The sequence below is a fragment of the Chiroxiphia lanceolata genome, chromosome 9 (assembly GCF_009829145.1).
Source record: "Chiroxiphia lanceolata isolate bChiLan1 chromosome 9, bChiLan1.pri, whole genome shotgun sequence".
Taxonomy (NCBI): domain Eukaryota; kingdom Metazoa; phylum Chordata; class Aves; order Passeriformes; family Pipridae; genus Chiroxiphia; species Chiroxiphia lanceolata.
In genome coordinates, this window is record NC_045645.1 from 12,668,389 (window position 1) to 12,695,120 (window position 26,732).

A 26,732-nucleotide genomic window follows, 5' to 3' on the forward strand; every position below is an offset into this window, starting at 1 on the left:
TGTTCAACCCTTCACAGTCTTCTATACAAAATGAGTCTGTCTAGATCCAGGATACCGTTTTTGCACTGAGACACTGCTTGCCTTGAATAATTCTTCTCAAGCTGGTCATGGGATTGGTTTTTTTCTCCTTTGAAGCATCCAAAATCATGAGTTGGTCAGTACATCACATGCTAAAAATGCTGCTTTACAGTTAAATCAGATTGACATGCTGCTGTTTGATACAGAGATTTAGAGAAATTGAGCATATTGCTTGGAAACTGGATTTGTTCATGTTAAATTTATTTTGTTTTTAAATACAGGGGTTTTGAATAGTCTGAACCTGGGCAGTTGGTTGTGTTTCATCATGTTTTATTATGCTGCCTATTTGCAGAATAGGCACTTAGGTTTCCTAGTTGTAGGAAGGTGTGATAGAAGGTCTGATTTTTCCAATGAAAGGGTAATAATTTTTTCAGTGTTCAGCATTTTAAACATTTTGTTCCATATGCTCTTAAAAAGAACAAGAGTAACTTTCCATTTCATAGAATCCTTGAAATGTTTGGGTTCGAAGGGACCTTAAAAATCATTTCATTCCAGACCTTCCACTATCCCAGGTTGCTCCAAGCCCTGTCCAACCTGGCTTTGGACACTTCCAGGGATGGGGCAGCCATAGCTTCTCAATTTATGGAAAGTTTATGCAAACTTGATTGCAGAGTTTTAAAAGCATCTCCCACCTGGATATTGTGATCATATTTTGAATTCTTCCACGTTTTAATTTATGGACTAACTTGCTCCAGCTATGAGGAGGCCTGCACATGTGGGACGTTAAATTGGATGTGCTATTGCTGATAACAGCTTATCCTTGATGTTTAAAATGGGTGTTTTAGTTGGGCAAAAGAGTGCTGGCGTTAGAGCAATGGTAATTATAATATTTTACTTTGGAGCATTTATCAGCTGCTGCTACAGAAGAGGTCACATGGAAAAAGATTTGTCTGTGCTATTTGCTGTTTTCATGGGGTACTTTGCTTTAGATTGTGCCTTGAAAACGTATGTGTCCTTAGGGCTATGACTTTCCTTCAGGAGGGTTGTGAAATATTTGTGTTACAACTCCTTAACTGTGTGTTCTTTTTCTTGGTGTTTTGTCATGTGACCTCTTCACTTGAGCAAACACTTGGGGCAAGAACATTGTCAGGAGCACATTGTCTTCAGGGTGTATTTTTAAGGTAGATTTGAGGGCCCGTCGCACAGTGTTTAAGGCTGTTTTTCACACGGTGTTCAGCCTCTAAAAGAGACATTTGAAAATCTGATGGCACTTCATGCTGCCTGGTGATTGTTCCTTCAACCTTTTACATTGCTGTCCAACTTATTGACATTCCATAGGGAATGCTGCAAGTTTGGATTGGTTTTGGAAAAATTAACTTGTGAGGGAGATGCTGAACTATTCTGTAGAGAAAGGAATTTTTCTTCAGTTTTTTTTTTTAATGGCTTGTTATCTTCAGTTTGTATTTGTTGTTACCATTAACAAAATTATCCATTTGTGGCCTTGTGTTTGCTTGTCTTTATCTTGAAAATCCAAGCATTGGCTTCAAAGAGGGTTTGCCTTGTAGCTTGAGATAAACTGTGAGACTTTGACACCTGGTGACTGTAAATAAATGATACAAAATAAGACCTAACAAAGTACCAACTGGGTTATAACATGAACCTGGTATTTGACTTGCTTGTTTAGTTGAGTAGTGAGATATGACATGGAAAGCAATATTTATGTTATTGCCATTATGTGGTGCTGGATTTACAGTGAAAAGCCTAAATAAATAAATTTTCATGTGACTGATTGCAGTCCACAGTGATTAGTTCTGGATTAAAATTACCAGCCTGACCATGTTTTGGTTGCTATATTGTACCCAACATATACTGGTTTATCTAGTGTAAGTACAGCAGTTGTGTTCCCCCACCAGGGCAGGTTTGTGCAATGGAATTGCCTTGTTTTGGACAGTGGTGGAAAGAAATAAATTAGAATATGCAACACCAACTAGATGAGGCAGTGCAGTTGGTGGCTGTTGAGTGGTTTTGGCAAGGGACTATTCCCTAGGCCTTAATTCCACAAACATTAAATCACACAATTATGCTCATCTGGTTTACCAAAGAGTCTAAATATGTGCTTGGGTAAAGGAAAATTAATCACACGCCTAAGTACATGTGCAGGGCAGGTCAACAGAGCAGGGACTGTGTGATCCTTTCTTCAGGTGTATCAGTTTGCATTTTCAGTTTTACTTAATCAGAGTTTGGGAATGGCAAACCGTAGTGACGTGGAGGGAGAGCAGAGCAGGCAGAGAGCAGAGCTTTGAGACATCTCAGAGTGATTGGTTCAGAGATCTGGTACCTGCCAAAGCATCTGGGCTGATATTTGTGTCCAGGTTGGAGCCTGGCTCCTTTTCCCGGGGAAGTGCTCAGAGCAGTTGGGAGGAGGCGCTGATCCAACCAGCCAGACTTAATATGGATCAAGTGCTCCAGGCTCTTAGCAAAACTGATGGAAGATAAGGAAAATGGATGTCAAGTGACATGCATCTTCTAATCCTCCAAGAAATCCCTGCTGGAAAAATAAGGCTCTGTGTCTCCTCAGTAACAAAGGCTGCTGAAGGAGCCATGAGAAAAGGATTTCATGCTGTCTCCAGACATTCCCTATCATGATTGAATTGGGTGGTCATTTACAAGACAATGTTTTAATTAAAGTGTCTTCCTCCTTAAGAGGATAAATACCTTTGTGGTGTCTCCTGGTTTTCATGCCTAAAAGCCCTCAGTAGGTATTCAGGAAATCTCGGAACTGAGATGGGCTGATGTGCAGATGGGGCTGTGACAGAGTGTCAGCAAGAGGGCAGGGAAAAAAATAAAGAGTGTTTATTTATCAGAGGTCCTGAGCACCTGCAGCTTCCCTGCACCTGCAGTGGGAACTTATGGGATACATGTCAGTTGTGAAAAGTGTCTACATAAGGATTTAAGAAATGAGTTTTGGGAAACAGGTTTGGAAGCATTAGCTTTGCGTGGTCTGACATGTGAGTGACAACTGAAGTAGCTTTATTCTTAAATATGGTGTTGGCCTGGATGACAGCAAGTAGATAAATGGGTGTTGTATATCGAACATTTGCAGAAGAAATAAAATCAAACTCCTTCCACACAAAGGGTAAGTCTGACACGTGGGTAATGTTTGAGTCATCTACCTGTTACATGGAATGCCTTATTTTGGAAAATCTTTGGTTGGTGCTAACTGGCTCTTTTAGGAGGCTTCCAGAAGTAGCTTTATATAGTTCCACTGTGCCAGGTTATAGTTCCAGTTTGCCAGGTAAGTCCAAGTTGTGTTTGCATCATAAGTACATGTGAAGATACAGTTGCACATATGCACTTTACAGAACTGGGACCATACAGGACAAACCAGTGGTTTCTCAGCATAGCAAAACCCTGCATGGCTGCAGTGAAATTGCCTTCTCAAAAAAAAAAAAGAGGACTTAAGTTATTAATCAGATGCATTTGTAAGGAAACACAGAGCTGCCTATGCAGCTTTTCCAACAAAAAAACCAGACAATGCTTTTAAAGGAAGACAAAACATTTTCCGTAACCCAGCCTCGATCCTTCTCCTCTCCTGCCCAGTTTTGAGGCCCATTGCTCTGATGTGCTTCAGCATTTCATGTCCTAGGTGTCCTTGATGAGAGAAGGTAGGAAATCCAGTTTGCTTGAGTTGCCTTTGACTTGGATTTGAACAGGGAGAGAAGGACAGAGTGGCAGCTCTGGAAAGCTACCCCCTGTGTTGTCACTGCTGTGAGAGGGGGCCAGTAAAGCTGTACCTCCACACTGGACATGGATACACCTTTGTGCTGGTGGAAACATCCTCTGTACTCTTTGCTTCTACCCTGGAGGACAGAAATGAATTTCACTGCTGGTTTTTTATGGGAAGTTGTCACAGGTCTCCAAACCTATCTGTTTAGAGTCTCATTGGCATCATCAGCGTTCCTGCTCTTGCTCTAAACATCCATGTTTCAAGGCAGCTGGAAATCTATTTTTGCTTTTATTTAACTATGCTGATAAGAGCTCAGGGAATGCATTTATCTAAATTTCTGAAAGGAAATGGAATAGAGAAATGTTTGTTGGTAAAACAGGCTCCTTGGCAGTGTTGCATTGCAAACATTAATAGGGCTGTTTGAATAAGTGAGTTTACAAACCTATATTTGAAAATCATTTACTCCCTGACTGTGATACTGCCTTCAAAAGTGGTCTGGTTTTTTCTTTTTTCTTTTTTTTTTTTTTTAAACAGATGGTTAAATATTTGCTAATGCAGTTCAATTTTATCACAGCTCTTTCTGTGTTTATCTTTCCTCTCCCGAGCAGTTAAGTGGGAGATAACGGGAATCCCATTCAGTTCCTTCTGTTACTGCAATATCTGAAGAGCTGCACTTCCAAAGGAGAAGTGGATGGGCCACTCTGAATGAAATTTAAGATATATTTGCTGTTCTTGCAGAGTATCAGGCTGCAGTAGAAGATGTAGGGAGTGTACATAGTCTTGGCAGGACCTTGATTTGTCCATAAACTGCAGCAGGTATTTAGGAAATTGCTCTTCTGGACTGTTGCTTTATTTCTAATGTAGCCAAAAGCCTCATGAAAAAGTGGGTTTTGGAATAGTTTCTGTTACTGGGTTGAATCCTTCTTCCAATAATACACTTTATTTACTCCTGAGAACAAGAATGTTTGGAGTTTTTCAAGAATAGTTGAAATAATTGAAGCAACTTTAATGCCTTGCCAGAAGAAATTGGTTAACTGAACCATCAGTAGCTTTTCTTCCCAATTTATTAATAAAAACATTGTTTTCCAGCATTCTGTTTAGATGCAGTGGGGACCATATATTAAAGTATTTATGTAAAATAGGAGGTAAAATCTTACCCTGCAATCAAGCAAACAGGCCTAGTTGTGGATTTCAAAGGAACTGCTGAATTTTGAACCAACTTACATAATTTCATTTGCATACTGATGGCAGCTTAAAGGGAAAAGAGAAAGGGGGGAAAGAAATGAGTATTAAAACAACGTGAACCCCTCAGCAGCTGCTCAAGTGCCATTTTTATGCACAGCTCGCTAAACTGAAACTGTACAAAAGAGGCTGATTTACAGTGTAAATTCAGGCCGAGCACAATCCAATTGGAGCTCACTCGAGCCCTGGTTTGATGTGAGATTCAAAGCCCCTGCAAATTTATTTTATCTCCTCCACTTGCTGATCTCCCGCCCGTAAATCCTGTTGAAGGAGAATAAAAATGAGCACGGCCCGATGGGAATTGAGTGTGTGAAGTTCAAAGCAGTTTGTACATCAGAGCCAACGTCAATCACGTGAACATCTTGCGAGCCAGGCAGGGAGCGGGTTCTCCATGGGGAAGAGATCAAAGTGGGAGTCGCAGCTCTGTTTGCTCCCTCGGGATGAGCCTTCGATCGGGTCTTCATTAACGCGAATCCAGAAGGAAGGGCTTGGAGAGAGGCAGGGAAAGGGGGATGGGGTGAGCAGGCCTGGCTTGGAAGTGAATTTGAGCCAATGTCTTCTGCTTGGGTTTAAATAAGCACGAAATTATATATAAATGCAAGGGTTTGTTGTGTTTTCATTGGGAAGGATTCTGGAGGAATTCCCAAGTGTTGGATGTGGTGTTGTCACCTAGAACATTTTGGGCCAAATCTCAGAGAAGACCTTGGTCAGCCATCGCTGTTTTCATCCACCTTGCAGTCGTGCTCCTTGCAAAAGTGGTGGACGCTGGTAAAATTTAGGGAGACACTGGTAAAAAATGAGGGAAGACACTGGTAAAAATTTACAGAGACATTGGTAAAAATTATGGAAGACACTGGTAGAAATTTAGGGAAACACTGGTAAAAATTAAGGGAGATGCTGGTAAAAGTTTAGGGAGACAGTGATAAAAATTTAGGCAGACACTGGTAAAAATTAAGAGAGACAGGTGAAGAATGAGAGAAGACACTGGTGAAAATTGTCTCTGAGCAGAGAAAGGGTGCTGAGCAATGCTTTTCTTCAAATATTAAAATACATACATTTATGGGCTTTTTAACTTCTTCCAAAGCTAGTGATGGGAAGGTTTGTATGGTTTGAAATTAGTGTGGAAAATGTGCAAGGTATGAATATGTTGTAAAGGTAAAATCGGTAGTTACAGCCAAAAATATAAACATTTGCTGTAAGTGCAACTCGGCAGTGCTGGGACTTTAGTTTTAATTGTGGCTTTAATGGGGAAGATGCTTAAATATATTATTCTGAATTAAAGCTACTTAGAAGCACCCGAAAGAAAAACATGGAAAATTCTCCAGTGTAATTAAAATGATGGCAAATATTATAATGTAAACTTGCCACAGTGCTGCCTCTGCCCAGTTCCTGGTCTTGTTTTTCTAAGGATGTGCACTTGTGATGGGAACTGCTCTCCTCTCAAGGTCCTTGTGTCATGGAACCAGTGGCAGTTTAAAAATACACTTCATTGCAAGGTGCAAAAAGTCAATTTTAAGGCAAACTGCACCTGAAAAGAGGTTTGAAGTAGATATCCCACCTTAGCTCAGTCTGGAGCAGCCCTTGCTCTTGGATGACAGGTCTGTCTGAGGGCTAGTCTTTAATTTATGTGGCTTAAAACAATTCTTCATATTTTATTTATACCACTTTCTCATTAACTGTATTTCCTCTTGCTACTCGTGTGCTGTAACAAGGAGGAATGAGATGTGCTGCAATAATTTTCTGCTCCCTTTTCCCAGCTATGCTGCAGATTATTTAGGCATCCATGTCTTCATCTTCCTGAGGGGTAACACAAAACTTGTTTACTGAGAAAAGCTGAGGACTTTGTTGATTTTTGCATTAAAATGCTCCAATAAAAAAATGCAATGTAAATGAGGGGTTTATACCTAAAACTCTGATCCTCTTGGCCTGTGGTGAGGGGTTTGGGGCTGCAGGAGCTCCAATGGAAGGGAAGTTGGGGGTGATAACTTTATTTTTGCCTTCCTAGAAGGCATGGCAGAGTCAAACCTGATGATTTTGAATTCAACCCCAATATTTACTGCCCATGCTCTGAGACATGAATAATGTTAGTTGCTAACAAGGTATCGTGTTGCCATTGCTAATGGATTTTGATGGGAGCACTGGGACAATTTGCTTACATCCTGAAAAGTCATTATTTTTCCCTCAGAGTTTGTTCTTTAGTGTTGCTCAGAAATATTTCTTTAGCATGGAGATGTTTAATTCACAGGTTTTTTGTTTTTGCCCCAAGATAAACATGCTTTTTTGAAACCCATCCATTATCAATCAATCTCAGGCTGGAGATTCTTTAGCCAACAAAAAATCAGCAGTTTTGCTCGCTTCGTAAAGAGCTGCGATTTTTTTGAAGTGGTTACATTTTAATGGGGATGGGAAAAGCCACAGCCTGGCTCTGAGCACTGCCTTCCTGCAAAATGTCAAGGCTTTTCCTCAATGGAGAGGACTTGGGAGAGCTCTCAGGGAGCAGGTGCCAGTAATGTCAACAAACAGTTCCCAGTGGAGTGATGAGCCCGTGCAGAGCTCAAAGGCATCACAGTTTGGCTGCTTTTGGTGTCTGACAGAGGATCATTCCTGATCTCACATCCTGGGAGAGGGGATGCTGGTCAGGAGGGTCCGTTTCTCACTCTCTCTTCCTTGCTGTGAAGAGCCAGGATAATGCAGAAGATGAAAAGGGACTATTTACAAGAGCATGCAGGACAAAGAGGAATGGCTTTAAGCTGAAGGAGGGCAGGGTTAGATGGGATATTAAGTTGTTCCCTGTGAGGGTGGGGAGGCCCTGGCACAGGTTGCCCAGAGAAGCTGTGGCTGCCCCATCCCTGGAAGTGTCCAAGGCCAGGTTGGATGGGGCTTGGAGCAACCTGGGCTAGTGGAAGGTGGGACTCAATGACCTCTAAAGGCCCCTCCCAGCTCAAACCATTCTGTGATTCTCTGATCACCCAAAGCTCTTTGTCCCTACCTGAGTCGTGAATCAAAACCCCAGTGCCAATGGAGTGCTGTTGATTGAGCTCTTTGGGATAAAATACCAAAAGCACTGAACATCTGTGGCCAATAAGGAACCCACAGTACTTTTTGTAGAGCAAAAATTCATCTGCCTGTCCTTGTCCCTGCTGTATTTGGTGTTACTCCCTTCCCTCATCATCACTGAGTGTGTTTGATGGGTTGAGAAGTTGCCACAATTAGATATATTTCTCCATTGATGAGCAAGTTCCTAATAGAGGTGGGGATGGAGGAGGGCAAAGGAGTTAACATTTGTGTTCATTTAGGGTAACCCAAATATGTCAAAAGTCTGAGCTATGTAAAATATTTGTTAAGGGATGAGAGAGAGAATTTTTGGACAAACTACCTGGGGCTCCCTGATGCCAAACCTTGCATTCTCTGTCTACATTTGCATCTATATGGTAGAAGATCTGCAACTTAAAAATGTATTTTTTACCCAGTATTTATGTATGTATATTAAAAATAGTGACCAAAATGGGTAGAACTATATATAAACTGCATTTATTCTAGGTAATTTTGAAAGCGTGCAGAGGGCAAATCATTATTCCCAAATATACATGACTTTTTTATTTTTAACTAACTGTTCACTGGTAGTTTCATTTATCTCCAGTTAGTTTAGGATTGCAGTGTTTATGGATGTAGATTAAAGTAATTTTCAAGCACCTCAGTTTAAGGAGATGTTGTTTTTATTGACATTTCTACGTGGCAGTGATGATATTAAAATTAAGGGGTTGGTGATGGTAATAAATAATGATCACATTCTGCAAATTCAAAAATTCAGATTGATTAGAGCTTCTTCACATAGAACTTCCAGTCTGATGGGCTCTAACTGTGTAAAATGAGACTTGTGTGACAGGAGTCATACAATTTAATCTGACGTTGAGACCAAAGGATTCAGCGTCTGAGGCTTTATTACGCCTTTGCAGAAAAGATAATTTTACTTACTTCTAATTCAGAAAATCGAGAAGGAGTTCAATAGTACATTCTTGGGACATGGCTTCTATACTTGAAGGGCAAATTCCTAAGCTTGTGAGGAGGCTGTGCTGTCCTCTTCACTCATAACAGAAGTTAAACCTCTGTTTTAAGCAAAAAAACCCATCCTAACCTTAAATATGTTTGTGTTGGCATAGACCATGGCCAACAGGCAAACTCACGACCTGTGTGTGCAGCCTTTGCCTAGTTTTGTAAGGCTGAAATCTCTGGAAGTGGATCCAGTCACCTACAGAGGTGCTGATCAATCCTAAAAAACATCTATTTTTATCTTTCTTAGTTATTTTTCACTTGTAAGTCATAAAAGGTTTTCCTACATCGTTCATCTGAGGACCCCACAAACCCAGAGGTGGAGGCTCTGGGCTGGCGTGGGGCTGCTCAACCATGTCCCTGCAGAACGGAATGATTCTGAATTAGGCTGAAAGAAAGTCTATTGAATTAGGAGAGGTTTAGTTTGCTTAAGAAGACTCTCTTCATGTGGTCACAACTTGAAATTTCCTTGTGGTAACCAGTTCCATCTGTCTGTGGGGTTTGTTCCTGCTAATTGTTGTTTTAAGGGGACGATTTAGAAGTGAATTGTTTTATTGTCTGTGACTACAAACCAACCCTTACAACAACCACTCTAAGGGCAGAACCAGATAATCAGTGTCTTCCCATCCTTACCAGGCTGAAGAAGTAGTTGGAACTCACTGGTTTTGTCTTGATGGTATTGAACAAACCCCTGCTCTGCCCAGTTTCTCTCTAAGACTTGTTTATTATCAGCTTTCTCACACCACAAAGGCTGGTTAGAACTCTTTGTCCAGAACAGGATGTTATGCAGACCTCAATTTGTTGTCATTTTGTAGGAACAGAAAAAATGGCAGAAAAATTCTTTGTTTAGAAATAAATAGGGTTTTTGAAGTACAAGAGTAATCACACTGTCTAATGTCATCAGAATATTCAAGGTCACAGAAATGTTATCAATTAAAATTGGCCTATGTAAATGACACAAAACTGCATTTAAGTCCTTGAAAGCTTCAGAGGTTTTCCCAGTTATAAATAACCCTTTTTATTTAAATTTTTAAGGCATTGATTTAATGATATTTTATAGTTTTCTTGTTAAAACTGTGCACTAGAATACTTTTTGCATTAGAGTTATGAATGTATTGAATTATTTAACCAAAACAAAACTTCAAACTGTAAAATTCCTTCTGCTGTTTGGAATGTAAATCCTCAAGTTTTTGTACAGAAAACAGGTTTAAAATTGTTTTGTGGAATCCCAGACTGGTTTGGGTTGGGAGGGACCTTAATCTCATTCCACACCCTGCCATGGGCAGGGACACCTTCCACTAGACCAGGTTGCTCCAGCCTTGAACTCTTCCAGGGATGGGGCTGCCACAATTTTTCCTGGACCCTTCAAATATACATAATGTTGGAGTTTCCAAAATACTTATTTTCATTAAAATATTAAAAATAAATGCTTCCTTTGTAAATACTGTGTAGGTTTAATAGCTAGAGTTCAGTTGGTAATCCTGTTGTCTTTTCAGATTTGATGGAAATTTCAACACCAACGTTTCCAGGACCATCAGCTGTGACAGACTTTCAACCACTGTCAACAGCAGAGCCTTCAACCCTGGACGGGACTTAAATTCTGGTAAGTAGGAGACTTTGGGTTTTTTTCCTTCTGTTGTAAGGGGGTGTTTTTTTCCATTAGACTTGAACATTTCCTTGGCACAGAGAATTTGCATTGATTGCCATAGCAACAAGCTTTTATTTCCCCTTCAAACTGTCACCCTGCTCTTAATTTGAGATTTCATGATTGAAAGATGATACCTCAAGTAATGCCCTTAGTCTGAGTACTTGATAGAAATGTCATGAAGATTTGGTTCCAGCCCACCATGGATAATTTTGTTGTGGTTTATGCACATTTTAGTTCTTCCTTCTTTTTTTTTCCAAGGCATTTTTCCTTCCTAGGCCTGTCTGCTTTGGCATCAGCAGTGTCAGCTGCTGGAGGGGCCATGCCAGGAAGTTTCTCTGATCTTCGTAGCTGAGTTCAGCTAATGTGAGGCTGCATTTGCAGTGATATGCAAAAACTACAAAATACGGGGACATCTTAAAATATTTCCTTTCTTTGTCTTGTCAGGGTGTTTCTTGACACATTTACAGAGTTAGAAATATGCTTAGACCCAAAATACCTATGACTTATCCCTGAAAACTTCAGCCTTTGGACCTCCGGTGCAGCAAGGTTTGCTTTTTTTTGCATCTTAATCAGCCTGGATTAATACAGGGATTTGAGTTGGTTTTAGTCATACTTTTGTCCAGTTTTTTCATCTTACTTTTCAACTTTTTATGGTGCCTAAGGGCTGTAAATTAGAGAACACTAATAGACTTTGGTTGTGGATTTAATTTTGGGAGGTTTTGTCTGTTAATTGTTGAGGGGAAGTAGTGCAGACTTGGGATGTTTTTATTTTATTTTAATTTTCATGCATCTTTTGGAATAAACTTGACTGATGAAGTGGCAGAGCTGCCATTCCACCCTCACCAAGCACAGAGCATTTACATATTTTGCAACAAATTGGATGAAAAAACCCCAAAATTTTATAACCTCCCTTACTGTGTCCCTTCTTATAGCTTTGCTTTTTGGATTTTTAATGAAATGTAAAAAGAAGTAAAAACCAAAAGCAAAATGAACAGATTCTTTTCCATCCCACCCACTGAATTCCACATCTTGGATGCAGGTGCTGGCCAGGCTGATTTCCTGACATGCATCTCATCCCCATGATTTGTGTGGTGTTTTCCACCCTAAAGACAGGCAGTCTTTGTTCACTCACTGTGATTTGCTGGGCTTTGTTTTACCCATCTCTTAATTAAAAAAACAAACCCAAACAACTTATTAAAATAATGTATAAAATCCCATGCAGTGATTAATCAAAATAATATCTGAAAGCAAGTTTACAGGCACTGTTGTAAAAGCAAAGCATTGAATAAATCACTTAATGTTTTTTTTTAAATAAAAATCTTTTTCTACTGCAGGAGATGGATGTAAAAAAAGTATTCAAGAAATATTTCTTATTTTTGAGTGGTGAAAAACAAATAAGTCATAGTTTCCGGTAACCATGTTTTACATTTCTGGTTTGAATTCTTACATAAATAGAGTATGTATTTAAGTTTCTTGCTGTCCTGGCTCTACAGTGAGACTCAAGTGCCTCCTCTTCCCTTGCCTCTGGCTTGAAAGCTTCCTGATGAAAGGAGAAGCTTCAAAAAATGGCATTGGCAGGAAAGGGCAACAGAAGAGAAGAGGGAATTGGAGGGAGAGTAAGAACAGGGAAGTGCTTCAGGATTTATTGACAGCAGACTCTCCTCCAGCTTTACTGTTAAAGAAACACAGCCCTGGGGGGAGATTTTTATTAGTGAGAAAATGCCTGGGATGGAAGGAGTGGACTGATGCAGAAAAATGAGATGGAAACAGGGTTTTTTGAGAAACCAGAGTTGATCCTGGGTGCACACTCAGTGCAATGAGAAGTGAAGTTTTCTGTAGGTGAGGTACAATACCCTTAGGCCTCATCTCCTTACTGAAGGTGTTTGAAAGTCCGTGAGATCATCACAGAATCACAGACTGATTTGGGTTGGGAGGGATCCTAAAGCTGATTCCACCCCTTGCCATGGACAGGGACACCTTCCACTAGCCCAGGTTGCTCTAAGCCCTGTTCAACCTGGCCTTTGACACTGCCACAGCCACCGCTGTGGTTGATGACAGTTCCCATCTTCCCTTCCCTGGTCCTCTGTTAAGAACATCTCAACCACGTGAGCTCCACCAGCCTGTCCCAGAGCAGGGACTGGTGTGGCTTCAGGGGCAGCTGCTGCCAGGAGAGTCAAGCAGAATGAAGCTGGTGTGGAGCTCGACATTGCCCATATCCGGAGCACTGTCCCTGTGTGACTGCAGAAATATTTGGGGTTTGGGATAAACTGGATGTGGGAAGGTTTCAGGAAGTGAGGTTCAGTGTTTGTTTTGTGGGTCAAGGATATTTTGCTGGTTGTATCTGTAGCTCTTGCTTATGTAGCCATGGGCCAGGACCTGCTGTGCCAAAAAGTCAGTCTCTTCCCAAAGGAATTCTTGGTCTGAGATAACAGTTGGTTTGGGGCACACTGTGGATATAAACAGATAGGGGGGCAGTTTTGGTTAGAAGGATGGAGTGCTGTTAGTGCAGCAGCATCCTCACAGCTGGAGAGATGTTGCTAGGTTAGAAATGCTTTCAAAAGTACTTACTTAGCGTCATCTATCTCTTGAAACTCTTAATTTTATCTTAATTCATCAGTGCCCCAGTTCTGTGGAACCACTTACCTTTCAGGGTCCACTTGGAGCAGAGCCCTGGGTCTGCACAGGACCTGTTTCTCAATAAATCTATCAACATACACAAACTAAAACAGCCTTTTAAAGAAAATTACAATAAACGGGAAAGAAGTTCCTCTAATCTCATATTTTTCTTTCTTCTCTTTAAAGTGTCTGCATGCAGAGCTGGTGAGGAATATTTTTATGCTCTAAAAAGCCCAAGAGTTGTGGCACATCTGGGTGTTTTTATTGTGTATTTTTTCTCCTGCCTTGCTTTGCTTGTTTTGACTTAGAGGCAGGATGGGAAGCCACAACTTCCCCAAAATGATATCATACAATCCTTCCCACTGGATGCAGCGTGGTGGGGAGGACCCCACATGCATCATCTCCTAAAGAAGGGGTTTGAAATCCTTCTGCTCCTCCAGCCCAGAAACAGGAGCTCCCATACTCTTCTCTAGCTTTCTTACAGTTTCCAAACCAGCCTGGCCTGCCCATCATCCAGGTTGTCTTCCTGAATGAGTTGATCACTTCATTCTTACTTCCTGAATGAGTTGATCACTTCATTCTTAACGGGAAATAAAAAATTCCCAGGAGTATCTCTCTCTTCCCACACAAGTTTTGCAGTTTAAATAATCCGGCCTCTAAGAAGCTCTGGGCAAAACATAAATTTAAACCCTGCTCTGCTCAACCTCCACCTCAATTCTTGAAATGTTAATCTTGGCTCACCCTGTGCTCACTGTAAGAAAGTGGGAGCAGAGTGGTGAAGTTGTAGGTGTTGGAAGGGAATGGAATTTGCACCGCAGACTCTGGGCAAGCCACAGGAGCAGAGCCTGGGAGAGTCCTTGGTGAGGACAGCAACCCCCAATTCTAGTCTGAACACTGTGTTAAGAAGGGTGAGTGGAGTTTATGAAACTTTCCAAGATCTTTTTTTTTTTTTTTTGCAGCACTGTTGTATTTATTATAATAAAAAGAAAATAAACACTTGTGGGTCTCTTCCAGCTCAGAATATTCTGTGACTTGGATTAATTTTAGGGAAGGGAGGGAGAAGGAAGAAATAGATATGTCTCTTTTCAACCTTTAAAAAATGCTTTTAACACTGTTTTTTCTTTATATTAGGTAGCTCTTTTTTTTTAATGTCTCAGAAAGGTTTTATCTTGGTTTAAGTTCTGCATTTGGATTACTTTTAGCCATTACAACAAAGTAGATAAGGGGAAAGTCTTTATTCTTCAGATGGAATCACAGGCTTTGGTTAGTTAAAGAGATCTGGGATGAATAGTCCTTTATTTATTAAGGGACAGAATCTTACCCAGAGCCCCAGTGCATTATGTTATCAGATTCCTTTGGAGTTTTTTTCTTTTTGAATGAACAAGGAACTAGTAAATCTTTCTCCTTCTCATCCTTAAGAGTGCTGAAAGGTCTGTTCCAAGCCAGGCAACTTCAGCAGAGTGCTCCTCCCCAGCAATATGCAGAGATGGCACCAAGTTGCCCAATAAATTTTGTCTGTGTTTTATTTGAGGTGTTGATCATTTAAAATCTTAGAATCATAAAATACCCAGAGATGGAAGGGATCCACAGGGATCATTGACTCCAGAACGAGCAAAGCCTTGGTCATGTTCCTTATATTGCTGTACTTCAAACTGATTTTGGATGAGTTAAAATAACTGGGAGGTATTTGAGCAGAGGAGTTAATACCCCTCTTCCAAACCCTTTTAATCAAGGAATCTGGTCTCATTCCTTAAAATGAAAAGTATTTTTACTACTTTTCCTTTCAGAGCTCCTGAAAGGAGCTGGGCTCTGTCCTGGCTCATGCCATCAGCAGAATGTTAATTGTGTTCGAGCTGCAGAGCTTTTATTCCTGGTGAAAACATACAAGCTGGAATAAGGTTTGACTAGGAAAATCCTGGATGAGATTTGTAGGTCTGAAGAGTTAGAGAATGTCTTTACTTGTACAATAAACTGTTGTTTCTGGGGAGGACTGAAGTATCTTCATGATGATGGTTTTTAATGGAGATACTTGTCAGAGGAGAATGGACAATTAAACTTTCCTGTTTTTTGTGGGATGAGAACCATGGAGTCAGCAGCTCATCAAATGTAATGCTGAAGAGGAGGGCTCTAAGAAACTCTTTTATAATGAGCAATTATGTTCAGTAGTTCCCTTTTTTTTTCCCCTTGACTGTTTGTGCTGTTCTTTGAAGATTAATTAGTTAATGATTTGACTGTGCTTTGAAGATGTAAAGTGGTATCTAGAAGTGCTAAGTGTTATCATATCGCATTCCCTTTGAAGTTTTATAAACTCTATCACACAGAGCTTTCTTACTAAAAGTCCTTTTCGCCTTGTGAGATATTTATAATTAGAGAGAATGATCTTTTCAACTGCTGTCATGTTAATACTTTCCAACTTTTCCAGTCTGCAGCAGGATTTGGGGTCAGATAGTGCTGCATTGGAAGTGGAGGGGACAGAGGTTTCTGAGTGACTTGGCAATGCCAGCTCAGGGGCAGTCTGTATCCAGAACTGAGGAATTCCACTAAGATTTCTGTGTTTATAATGCTGGGACTCTTGGGTTCCTCCAGGTAGTGCGAGGTCAAGGCTGGGTCTTTATTTAGTGGTGAGGCTTCACTTTAGAAAAGCAAAATGATTGTATGTGCTCAGTAATACAAAATCGCAGTCATAACCACAGAATCCCAGACAGGTTTACGTTGGGAGGGACCTTAAAACTCATCTCATTCCACCCCCTGCCATGGGCAGGGACACCTTCCACTATCCCAGGTTGCTCCAAGCCCTGTCCAACCTGACCTTGGACACTTCCAGGGATGGGGCAGCCACAGCTTCTCTGGGCAGCCTGTGCCAGGGCCTCACCATCCTCACAGGGAAGAATTCCTTCCCACTGTTCCATCTAACCCTGCCCTCTGACAGTGGGAAGCCATTCCCCCTTGTCCTGTCCCTCCAGGCCCATGTCCAAAGTCCCTGTCCAGCTCTCTTGGAGCCCCTTTAGGCACTGCAAGGGGCTCTGAGGTCCCCCTGGAGCCTTCTCTTCTCCAGGTGGACACCCTCAGCTCTCCCAGCCTGACTCCAGAGCAGAGGGGCTCCAGCCCTTGGAGCATCTCCATGGCCTCCTCTGGATTTATTCCAATGTGTCCACATCTTTCCTGTGTTGGGGCCCCAAGATGTACTTTGGATTAGAACAGGGAGGTGGGTACCTTATCATACTTGCACAAATGAACCTGACCAGAAAATGAAAACTCTTTAAGATGAGAACTAAAGGTTTTTCAGCCATGGCTTATCCGCTGTGGTCATAGGAAAAAGAGAAAAAAGAGAACAACAAGCAGAGTTAGGATAAAATTGGTCGTCTCTGGGGAGGGTGTTACTGAACTAACATACTCAGTGAAGGAAATATGAGCAGAACTGTGTGAAAAGGTAGAACAGCAGAGAGAGGCACTGAGGCTGTAAAGAGTTTGAGTTTCAAATCCAGTTGTTTTATGGGGAAAATGAACACTTTTAAATCCAGATACTGTCATGGGGAAATAATACAGATTGTGGCCTTGTGGGAGTGACAAGTTTATCTTTAATACAGCAAGGATTAAAAAACCCCCTAAACCTCTTAAATTATAAACTCCTTTATTTTAATACTGTTGGTAAAATTCCACTGGACAAGTTATTTCATCCAGGCTTTAACTGAATGTTCACGTGTCAGATTTGAAAATACATTTTTCAAGTTCTGTAACTCATAACAAAAACTTAAATGCCAGAAATTCAGCTTCTTTATACAAAAACAACTGCCCGACTTCACCCCCAGAACTATGAAATCCTGGTGGCTAGACATAAAAAGGAGAATTTAAATGGTTTATAGTCTCATGGCCTGCAAGGCATTGCCATCCTGTGAACCAGCAGTTCAGACGAAAACAGGATGAGTGCTTTTAGAGGGGGGGGATGTGGAGAGGAATCTCTGCTAGTCCTTGGTCCATCAAGGCACAAAATTCTTCAAAGCCACGCTCAAGTGAAGCTGCATTTTTGCACAGAACCCTACAGTCCCAGCCCAGAACTTCCACTGGGACTTGTAGACACAGTGGGAATACAAAATTACTGTGGCAAAGAGGAGTGGGGAAACCCCAAGACAGTGGTTTTTCCAGGGTAATTCCCCTGAGCTGAATGTGGTGAGAACATCATGGCCACAGCCAGTCTGGGAAACTTGAGTAAGTGCTAAACTGTTGGGGGTGTTGAACTGAGACTGTACTCAATGTGGATATTTTGTTGTAGAGTGTCTGGCTAAGGTTTGAAATGTGCCCTGCAGTCATTTCCAACCCAAATATTGGCATATTTGATAATGCAAGAGATCCAGGAGATGAAACTGGCCTATTTTCACTGTCAATCCCAAGGGGAATGCTCAGCAAAAGGTGAAGCGCTGGAAATCAGAGCCCCCCTCTGCCAGTTCTCTAGTTCTGTAATCAAAGAACATGAAAGGAGAAGTGGCAAGGAAATATTTTTTTTTTAATGCATTTGAAGCTGATGGCATGATGATCCACTTTAACTGTTAGCTTAAAACTAAAGAATTCAAACATTTAGGCTTTATTTTCATTTTGCTGCAAGCAGAAATGGTATTTTGCCCTGAGTGGAATGTAATCCTGTTACTGCCGCGGTGGGAGAGGGTTTGTGCCTCCCATGCTAATGACTTCCCATTCCCTCTCTCCTGGGTGTGTTTTTCCTTTTGTTTTAAGGGACTCAGCAAACCTAGTATCACTGGTGATCCCATGGGATGAACACCAATCCCTTCATGTCTCCAGACTGGCAGGGAGAGCAGACAAGGTCCATGTTCCAGGTGGCAGCTGGGACATTCCCATCGCATTATCAGGCAGAAATCCCAGTGCCCATGGGATTTATTCCCTGAAAATGGCAGGGGAGTGGAACAAGATGGTCTTTATGGTCCTTCCCAACCCAAACCATTCTGGGATTTTCTGCCACCTCTGCCCCAAGTGATTCAAACGTGACTGACCCCATCTGGGCTGCAAGTGCTCGGGATTTTCGCAGTATCTGAACACTCTGTTGGCCTCATTTGGTGTATTAATTATTATCTTTTTAAGTTCTTAGTGCGCATGGTCTTGGCCCTGGGGTAGGTGCCTTATTTTGTTGTTGGGTTTGATGGTGTTTTGTGTTTTTACTAATCCAGTCAGTTTTGTCATATTAGTAATATGTATTTTTTTAATTGCTTTTATTGATTGTGTTAATTGGTGCTTCCTCAGAGATTATTTTAATAAGAAAGCACATTTTAAAGGTAATGAACGTGGCCTATAAACTATAGGAGTGTTTGAGATCTCCACCCTGTGGTTGTATTCTGAGCTTGGTTTCTGCACAACTTGGGAACATTTTTGCTAAATGTCCATGTAGACGTTTTCAAACAGAACTCAGAATATATAATGTCAACAGGTTGGGTTATGGAGCTGTAAGCAGCAAACCTGTTTAATGTTTTGGAGCAGTTTCAGTATAAAGAACACATGATTTTTTTTAACATTAGGGCAGGGTTTTTTTCAGGGAAACTATATTGACAATGTATTTATCATTACATGTAGATAGAGGTATTTACACATATTATGTATAATGGGCTTAATCTCTTCCTTCCTTGCGCTGGCCTTCTTGGAACACAGTTAAACTACAGAGATTCAGGAACTGTCATCGCATATTAAGCAAAATCTGTCAAATCCAGTGTTTAGTTTCCAAAAGCCTTTACCTGTTTGCAAATTGGATGTGAAGCTTTATCAGTCCTCAAGTAGAGCAACTTTTATTCCATGTTGTGAGAGAGGCCAGGAATAACAATAACAATACCTTCAAGTTTTGCCTTTGTCACTCTACTTAGTTTTTCATTTTTCCTCTCCAACCTCCAGTTCTTGCTGATAACCTGAAGTCTAACCCAGGAATTAAATGGCAGTATTTCAGCTCAGAAGAAGGGATTTTCACTGTTTTCCCAGCCCACAAGTTCCGGTGCAAAGGCAACTACGAACACCGCAGCAGGTACAGTCTGTCTCCTTCCAATTTCCTGGGAAAAGCACTCAAATTGGATTCCTCAAACACTAATTTCATTCCAGCATTGTGCTTTGCCGAGTTGACAACATTCATGAGTAACTTCTAATGGAGTCCCTTGGGTTTTCTTAGGTTTGTTTTTTAAAGCACAAGTTTTCACTTCTAAGAAGCTTTGAAGTAAAATAAAATTACATACAGGTTCCTCACCTCTCCCAAATCAAATAAGCTGTAAATAGCAGTGACTTGGAAAATGTAGGTCAGCCTGTAGGGAAAATTTGACTTATATTTGACTCATACTTGACCCCTGATAATAAAGTAGCGAACATGTATTCTGCTGATTTGGTAGGTGCATCGCTTTGGGGAGGGGGGTAGAAGGATGAGAGACAGGAAAGGAGCATTTTTCCAGTCACCACCCCAGGCTCAGGTGGCACATCATGGATAGCAGGGAAGCAGCAATATTGGAAACTTCCTTTTTCTACTAAAAAATGTCAAAAAAAGGATGGCAGGGTTTTCCTGCTTGGGGGAATACTTCTGTTCTGTACACAGGATGCCAAGCAGTTGAGGTGCAGTATTTTTCCCTAGTTTTTGCTATCAGTACCATGAGACTGATAAAGGCTCAAGGCAGGAATCTTCTGAGAAGGTGAGGTGGTTTTAGTATCTCTGGTCACACATTAGCCAATTGTACTAGTTAATCAGTCTGTGCAGAGGAAGAATCAGGACATCCAGGGACATTTCCATACCAGGAGTGCACAGAGACTAAGGAGAGTTTTGGTTACATGTCAGGGTTGAGCAGTCAAATGTTTACAGATGGTATTTTTATGTGCCATCAAAGCTCAAAATGTCTGAGCTTGATCAAGTTTTCTGTGACCTTGGAAATGTGCAATCCTTTGATGTGAGAATGAGGGTGCCCCAGTCTTGGTCAGAATTTGGACACTAAAACCATTGGTGATTTTACCCAAGTCACTTAGTGTGGGTTGTAGTTTTTCCATAGCTAAATAAGGGATATCTTTTTGGTAATATTTACTTCAGAGGGTAGTTGGGGTGAATTAATTAGTTAATGCTCCACTGCTTTGAAGATCAAAGGCCCTGTTTCAGTTCTAGGTATGAATACAGTGTAGAGCTGCAGGCTGTTTTACAGTTAAGAACTGATTTGTGCCACTTGTTTGTAGCAGTGCCTTGTCTAAAGTCTTTTGCATTTCCTTGCCTCCTAATAAGATTTCTGTGGCTGCCTTTGATATAATAAAATTTAGATCCCCAAACTCACACTTGACTGTAACAAGTTTTGAGTCTGGACTAAAGAGGAAAGAGGCTCATCTTTCTTTGTGAATCCTTCCTCCGTGCTGAGGATCTTCCTAATTTATTCCCGGTTGGAAGCTTGGCATGAGAGCTTGCGAACGCTTTCACACATCTCTCAATATTGAACTGGATCTGAGCACCACTTCCCTGAAAACATGGGTTTTGATGTTAGCACAGACAGCACCAAGAGCCCTCTCCAGTGTTAACTCACATTGGCCATGGGGTGTAAAACTGGGCAGATCCAAGGGGCTGTGGAGCATGACCTGTGTGAGAGTCATTCCAGGGTACCAGGAGAAAACCCTTCCTTGGCCAGAGGCGTTCCCTTGTTACAACAAACCAAACACCCTGGGCTAATGAACTCCTCACAGTTGCACAGGTTTTTACTTGTCATGGAACCAGCACATACCCACTATTGTACTGACTTTCACGTGTGAGTGAGGTTCCCGGCACCCGGGATTTATCAGGAGGCTTTTCTTCCTTGTCAAAGCTTAATTCAAAACTTGATGTGAACTGCTGCAAACAGTGATCCCAAACACTGCTGCTGCTTCAGCAAAATTGCTTATTCCTGACTGAAAGCACTTGCTGTGACAAAGGGAGATGGACCTCATTTAGGTTAAAAAATCAGGAAGAAATCAGGAGGAGGGTGAGAGCGAGGGCCATTTCTGTGTGTTCATGTTCTCAGTTGGTTTCCCCATAGAAGTTTTCATAAAGGCAAAAATTCCTGTTCTAATTCATTGTTTCTTCATTGTTCTTTGTTGTTTTTTTTTTTAAATTCTTGACTGTTTTCACTTTAGTGGAAATGACAAGGTGTCTGATGACAGTGGTTTGGATTGTGTTCTCCCTCAGGCCCGTCTATGTCTCGACTGTCCGCCCTCAGTCCAAGCACATCGTTGTCATCGTGGACCATGGGGCCTCTGTCACAGAGACACAGCTCCAGATTGCCAAGGATGCTGCCCAGGTCATCCTGAGCTCCATAGATGAACATGACAAGGTGAGGCTTCTCCAGGCAAAGAATCCTCCTTGGTTTCAGCCATGCTCCGAGTTCTTGGTTGTCATCCAAAATGGTGATTTTAACTCTATGTCCATGGTCTCCTTGTGTCTGTGGTCTGCCTCTGATGGGTGATGGAGACTTGAGCTCACCTCTGGAAACCTGTCTACTGCAGGGGAAATACATGGGGATCCACAGGGTGGGAAAAAGGTGAAAAGCCACTGATCTAAGGCAAAATCTTGTATCTGAGTAATCTTTAAAGGCTCCTTCATCTCAGCAGACACTTTAGGTAATGGTCAGTGGTGTGATACAGTGAGGAGGACCATGCTCTGAACCTGATGACTTGTGAAGTTCTAGATTGCTTTGAGCAACTCATTTTACCTCTGAACCCGTTGTTTTTGTTTTTTTTTTTTTTTGAAAAATTGAAATTATTTATTCTGCTGTGATACTGGGGTGAGCTGAAACATAATTAGGGCCAAGAAATCTGGATTTTATTTCTTGCTCTGCCGCAGATACTCACTTGGCAATGAAAAAGTCACTTCACCTGTACTTTTTTTCAATACAAATTACAACCAGGGGCCTATCAGGTGCTTCTGTAGGACCACAAGAAGTCTCCAGTTTAGTTTTACTTTTAGTAATTCTCTGCTGGTGAGACCTTGATCATTCTTTCTGCTTGGGTTTTTATTTTGGAGTAGGAAGGGAGTTTCAGTCAAATCAAGTTGAAGAACAAGTGATGATAATCTTGGCCTTAAGTCTTCTCATTAACAGTATGGGAAAACCACTTGTAATTGTGTGCTTTTTGAGGGATTTAATATTGTAAAATAATGCTTATGGTTCAGCAGAATTAATAGCACTTAAGTGTCAAAAGTGTTTGCCTTCATACAGACAATACACTTAAGACACAGATTACTGGGTCAGTAGCTCAGTGGTTATGAAACCTGTTACACAGGTATATAATTAATGCTTAATTCTGGGACTGTCTTGCATCAGTCATAATTTATAATGAATTATTCCACCGAATTAATAAGATTGGTGTGTTATGTGTATATTAATGCAAGTGTTACCACTACATGCCTTAAATTATTTACAGGATAAAAACTGATGGCAGAGTTTGCTTGCTTGGATTGAAATGTTGAAACAGCAAAATGCTTTGCCTGTGAAAAGTTCTTAAAGGGGTTGTTTATTTTTTTTTCATCTTCTCTATGCATTCCACTTTTCTCCAGGCGCTCCAGGCTTTCCTGAAACTAGCTCTCTGCTGGCTTTCCTTTCAGTTATCCCTGGCTCACTCAGGCTCCTGCCCAGAACAGTGTATTAACTATTGTGTAGGAGCAGAGCCAAGCTGACTTCGCCAGAGAAACAAAGAGCAAAGTCTCTTTTCCTTGAATCCACCATAAGTCTAATCCTTTTCAAATTTGACGGATTTATGCCTCAAGCATTTATTTCCTAACAATTGGGTTTTAAACCCACAGAATCTCTTCAGTTGGCTTATCATTGTGTTCTCTATATCAGTGCTTTAAGAATCCTAAAGGGAAGGTAATCCCATCGAGTCTCTTCTCTTTCAAGATCTCTGTGTTGACCGTGGCAGACACAGTCAGGACCTGCTCCCTGGATCAGTGCTATAAGACATTCCTGTCTCCTGCCACCAGTGAGACAAAGAGGAAGATGTCCACCTTCGTTAGCAGTATAAAGTCATCTGACAGCTCCACACAGCACGCTGTGGGATTCCAGAAGGCTTTCCAGTTGATTCGGAACACGAACAATGGCACAAAACTCCAAGGAAGTAAGTCCCTTGTTGTGCAATCCTGATTATTTCTGAGGCTTGCAAATATCACATTCTCACTTTGACTGAGGCCAGAGGAGTGTAGTGTGCTGAATATTAAAATAAAAAGGGGAGGGAAGCACGTGTTTTTGTTAAGTGGCATTTCCTTGATCTGGAATCCGCATGAGCTGAATGTGGCCATTCCCTTTTCATGTGTGCCACTTGCTGACTCGCTTTTCCTTTGAACTGAAATGTGGAAATGCAGGATTGAATTGTCTAACAGCTGAATTATTTCCCAAATGTGTATTTTGGGGGGTCAGGGGTCATTTCAAGGAAACTTCCTGCTTCTGCAGGTTCATTTAATTATCGCTGGAACATATGTCTGTAGATAATGTGCTTAACTGGAATCCTATGGAAGTGGCCCTTTCTTCTCAAGGAAATGGGGTTTTTTTTGAGGATACCAACTATGGGGTTTATTTTATGGAATACCAAGTTGTCTTGGCTAAATTTTCCTTCATCACAGAATACCCTTGTGAACTTTGCATACTCATTATGAGCTTTCTCCTTCCCATTCCCAAGGTGGGGTTTTTCTGTGTGTTTTTTGTAATGGGGATGTGGTGAAAGATGTGGAAAAGATGGATGTGGAATTGAGTGGCACATATGCTTGCCAGGAAGCTGTGGAAAGCAAATTCTGTGCTCTGAGTGCTCCTTGGAGCTGAGTAACATTAGCAGTGCCACAGTGGGGTGGGGGAAGCAGCCAGATCTCCACGGGGATCGTCAGTTTAGATCCCACAGCCTGGTGTTGTGCCTGCTCCAGTGAGTGCAGATCCTTCAGTTTCCCAGAGGACACCAGCCCAGATGCTGTACAAAACAGGAGAAAGAGGAAAAGTCCAGGAATTAAAGTGCTTTGGAAAGAATGAGGAAATGCTCTCCCAATCCACGTGATTTTTCTTTCTGTTTGTGAAACAGTGTTTTTGCTACAGTTCAGCCAAATGCTGAACTTCAGGCCATTGGTACAGTGAGACCTTTATCTCACTGGGCACTACTTTTAGAAGGGTAGGGCTGGCAAGGGTAGGATTTTACCATCCTCTGGGAATATGGTGAAAGGGGAGCAACTCTGTCAAATAAAAAATAAACAATCCGAAGCTGGCTGGGATAGGATGCCTTAGTCAGGAGGAGTTATTCCAAGAACATCAGCTGTAGAGTTTTGCAGCATCCTCCTACATATCTACACATCTCCTACATATCCCCCATCCCTGAAAGTGTTGCCCCACTCCTGGAAATGTCCAAGGCCAGGTTGGACAGGGCAACCTGGTCTAGTGGTAGGTGTCCCTGCCCATGGCAGGGAGTGGCACAACATGAACTTTAAGGTCTCTCCCAGCCCAAACCATTCCATGATTCCATGTTTGTCAGTGTTTATGTATTATGATTAGAAGGTTTTGGCATATTCTTCATTAATGTGAAAACACACGTATCAAACAATTATTCTGGGGCACAAGTACAGAAAGTTAAATGCAAATGATTTGGATTTAGGTTTTCTCTACATGTGAAAGATTGTGAAGACCTAATATGTATATAGCACGTTTCAGAATTCCTAGGGTGAGGCACAATAGGTTTGAGAAGAGGATGTTTATAAAACGTGTCTCATTTTCTTGTAAATAATCTTTACATCTTTTTTAAAAAAGAAAAATAAACCCAGAAAAAAATATCATTCATTTGCCCACTAATTTTCTAACATCCTGTTCCCAGAGAACAATGTGTGGGTGTGTCAGGGAAGCTGTTGAGATACAGCCTCAATCCCAAATTCACACTGGAAAAGTTAGAAGGGAACAACTAGTGCAAGATGGGAGAATTGTGCTGTTGAACACGTCTGGATTTCCTGCGTTATTCCAGTTCCTATTACAGTCCTGCTCAGCCAACCCTCATCCCAAAGTGTGAGAAAATGCTCTGGCATGAGTGCCAGCATTCCCTGAAAACTCTAAGTAAATGAGATGTGTGTCTGTTGCATATGTACGTATATATATATATTTAATTACATTTTATATACAATATATATATTTATATAAAATATACAAAGACATACTATAGATAAATGCAGTAATGGTGCTCTGAATATAAGGGCCTTTTCCAGCTCTCAGAAGTGCAGTGTATCAAATAGCACAAGATGATCAGCTATGGAATGATAAGATGCCCAGTTGACTCTGGTCCCTAATGCAGACTTAGGACTGATTTATGTTACTCCTCCTAGCAGAGCTTTGAGACTGCAGCATCATGCCTGACTGCAGATCCAATATCTATGTGTAGCCTAGGAAACACAGAAACAATTTTCCTTAACTCCAGGCAAAGCTGTTTTAATACCTGGCTTTGCTTTTTTTCTCTAGTTATAGCCCTTAAAAAATTAAGGTAGAAACTCCCCCAAATTAACGGCACCTCTTGTTTATATCAGAATCCAGTTCTGGCTGAAATTCTTTTCAAGTCATGACAACAAAATGTGCAAGTCAAAGCATTCTTACCTATTTAAAAACCAACACAGCAAACCCACCAAAAAACCCAGATGAGACAACGGAGTTGGGATATGACCACCTAACCCAGTGCTTTTGGATTACATGTGGTACATGATCCCTACCATTAATTATATGCACAAACCACTTTTAATCCTGAGATGTATGTGATGAAACCGGTTGGGGTGTAAGCAGGGATTTGAATTGACGTGTTCAAAGGCTCTGAGGCAGGACTTTGGCCAAGAACATCCTCAGCCTGAAAAACGTGTTCCAGTTCATGTGCAAGGAGCCAGGTCACATTCCCAAGTGTTCTGCTCTAACCTACTCCATAGGAAGGCACTGGGTGAGCAGCTCCAGGCTTTAGGATTGCAGGGTGGGAGGAGAAAAGGGGGCAGGAGAGGAAACTTGCAGGTTTTTTGCTTTTGTGAAGCTGGACTTGCACGCTCCTGTCTGGTGGCAGCCAGGCTGTCCAGCCTGGAGAAGAGAAGGCTCCAGGGATACCTTAGAGCCCCTTCCAGTGCCTAAAGGGGCTCCAGGAGAGCTGGAGAGGACTTTGGACAAGAGAGAGCTGGAGGAGAGCTCCAGGAGAGCTGGAGGGACAGGACGAAGGGGAATGACTTTCCACTGCCAGAAGGCAGGGTTAGATGGGATATTGGGAAAAAATTCTTCCCCTGTGAGGGTGGTGAGGCCCTGGCACAGGTTGCCCAGAGAAGCTGTGGCTGCTCCACCCCTGGAAGTGTCCAAGGCCAGGTTGGATGGGGCTTGGAGCAACCTGGGCTAGTGGAAGGTGTCCCTGCCCATGGCAGGGGATGGAACTGGATGATCTTTAAGGTCCCTCCCAACCCAAACCATTCTGTGACTC

At 41.6% G+C, this 26,732-nt stretch overlaps 1 protein-coding gene across 1 annotated transcript in view; it reads left to right on the forward strand.

Moving 5' to 3' along the window:
- Window positions 1-26,732, forward strand: part of CACHD1 (cache domain containing 1) — a 94,602-nt gene that overhangs the window by 40,397 nt on the left and 27,473 nt on the right. The window contains 4 exon segments of the mRNA XM_032697108.1: window positions 10,534-10,640; window positions 19,191-19,317; window positions 21,469-21,613; window positions 23,174-23,390. Of these exon segments, the coding sequence (XP_032552999.1) occupies window positions 10,534-10,640; window positions 19,191-19,317; window positions 21,469-21,613; window positions 23,174-23,390 (596 nt within the window).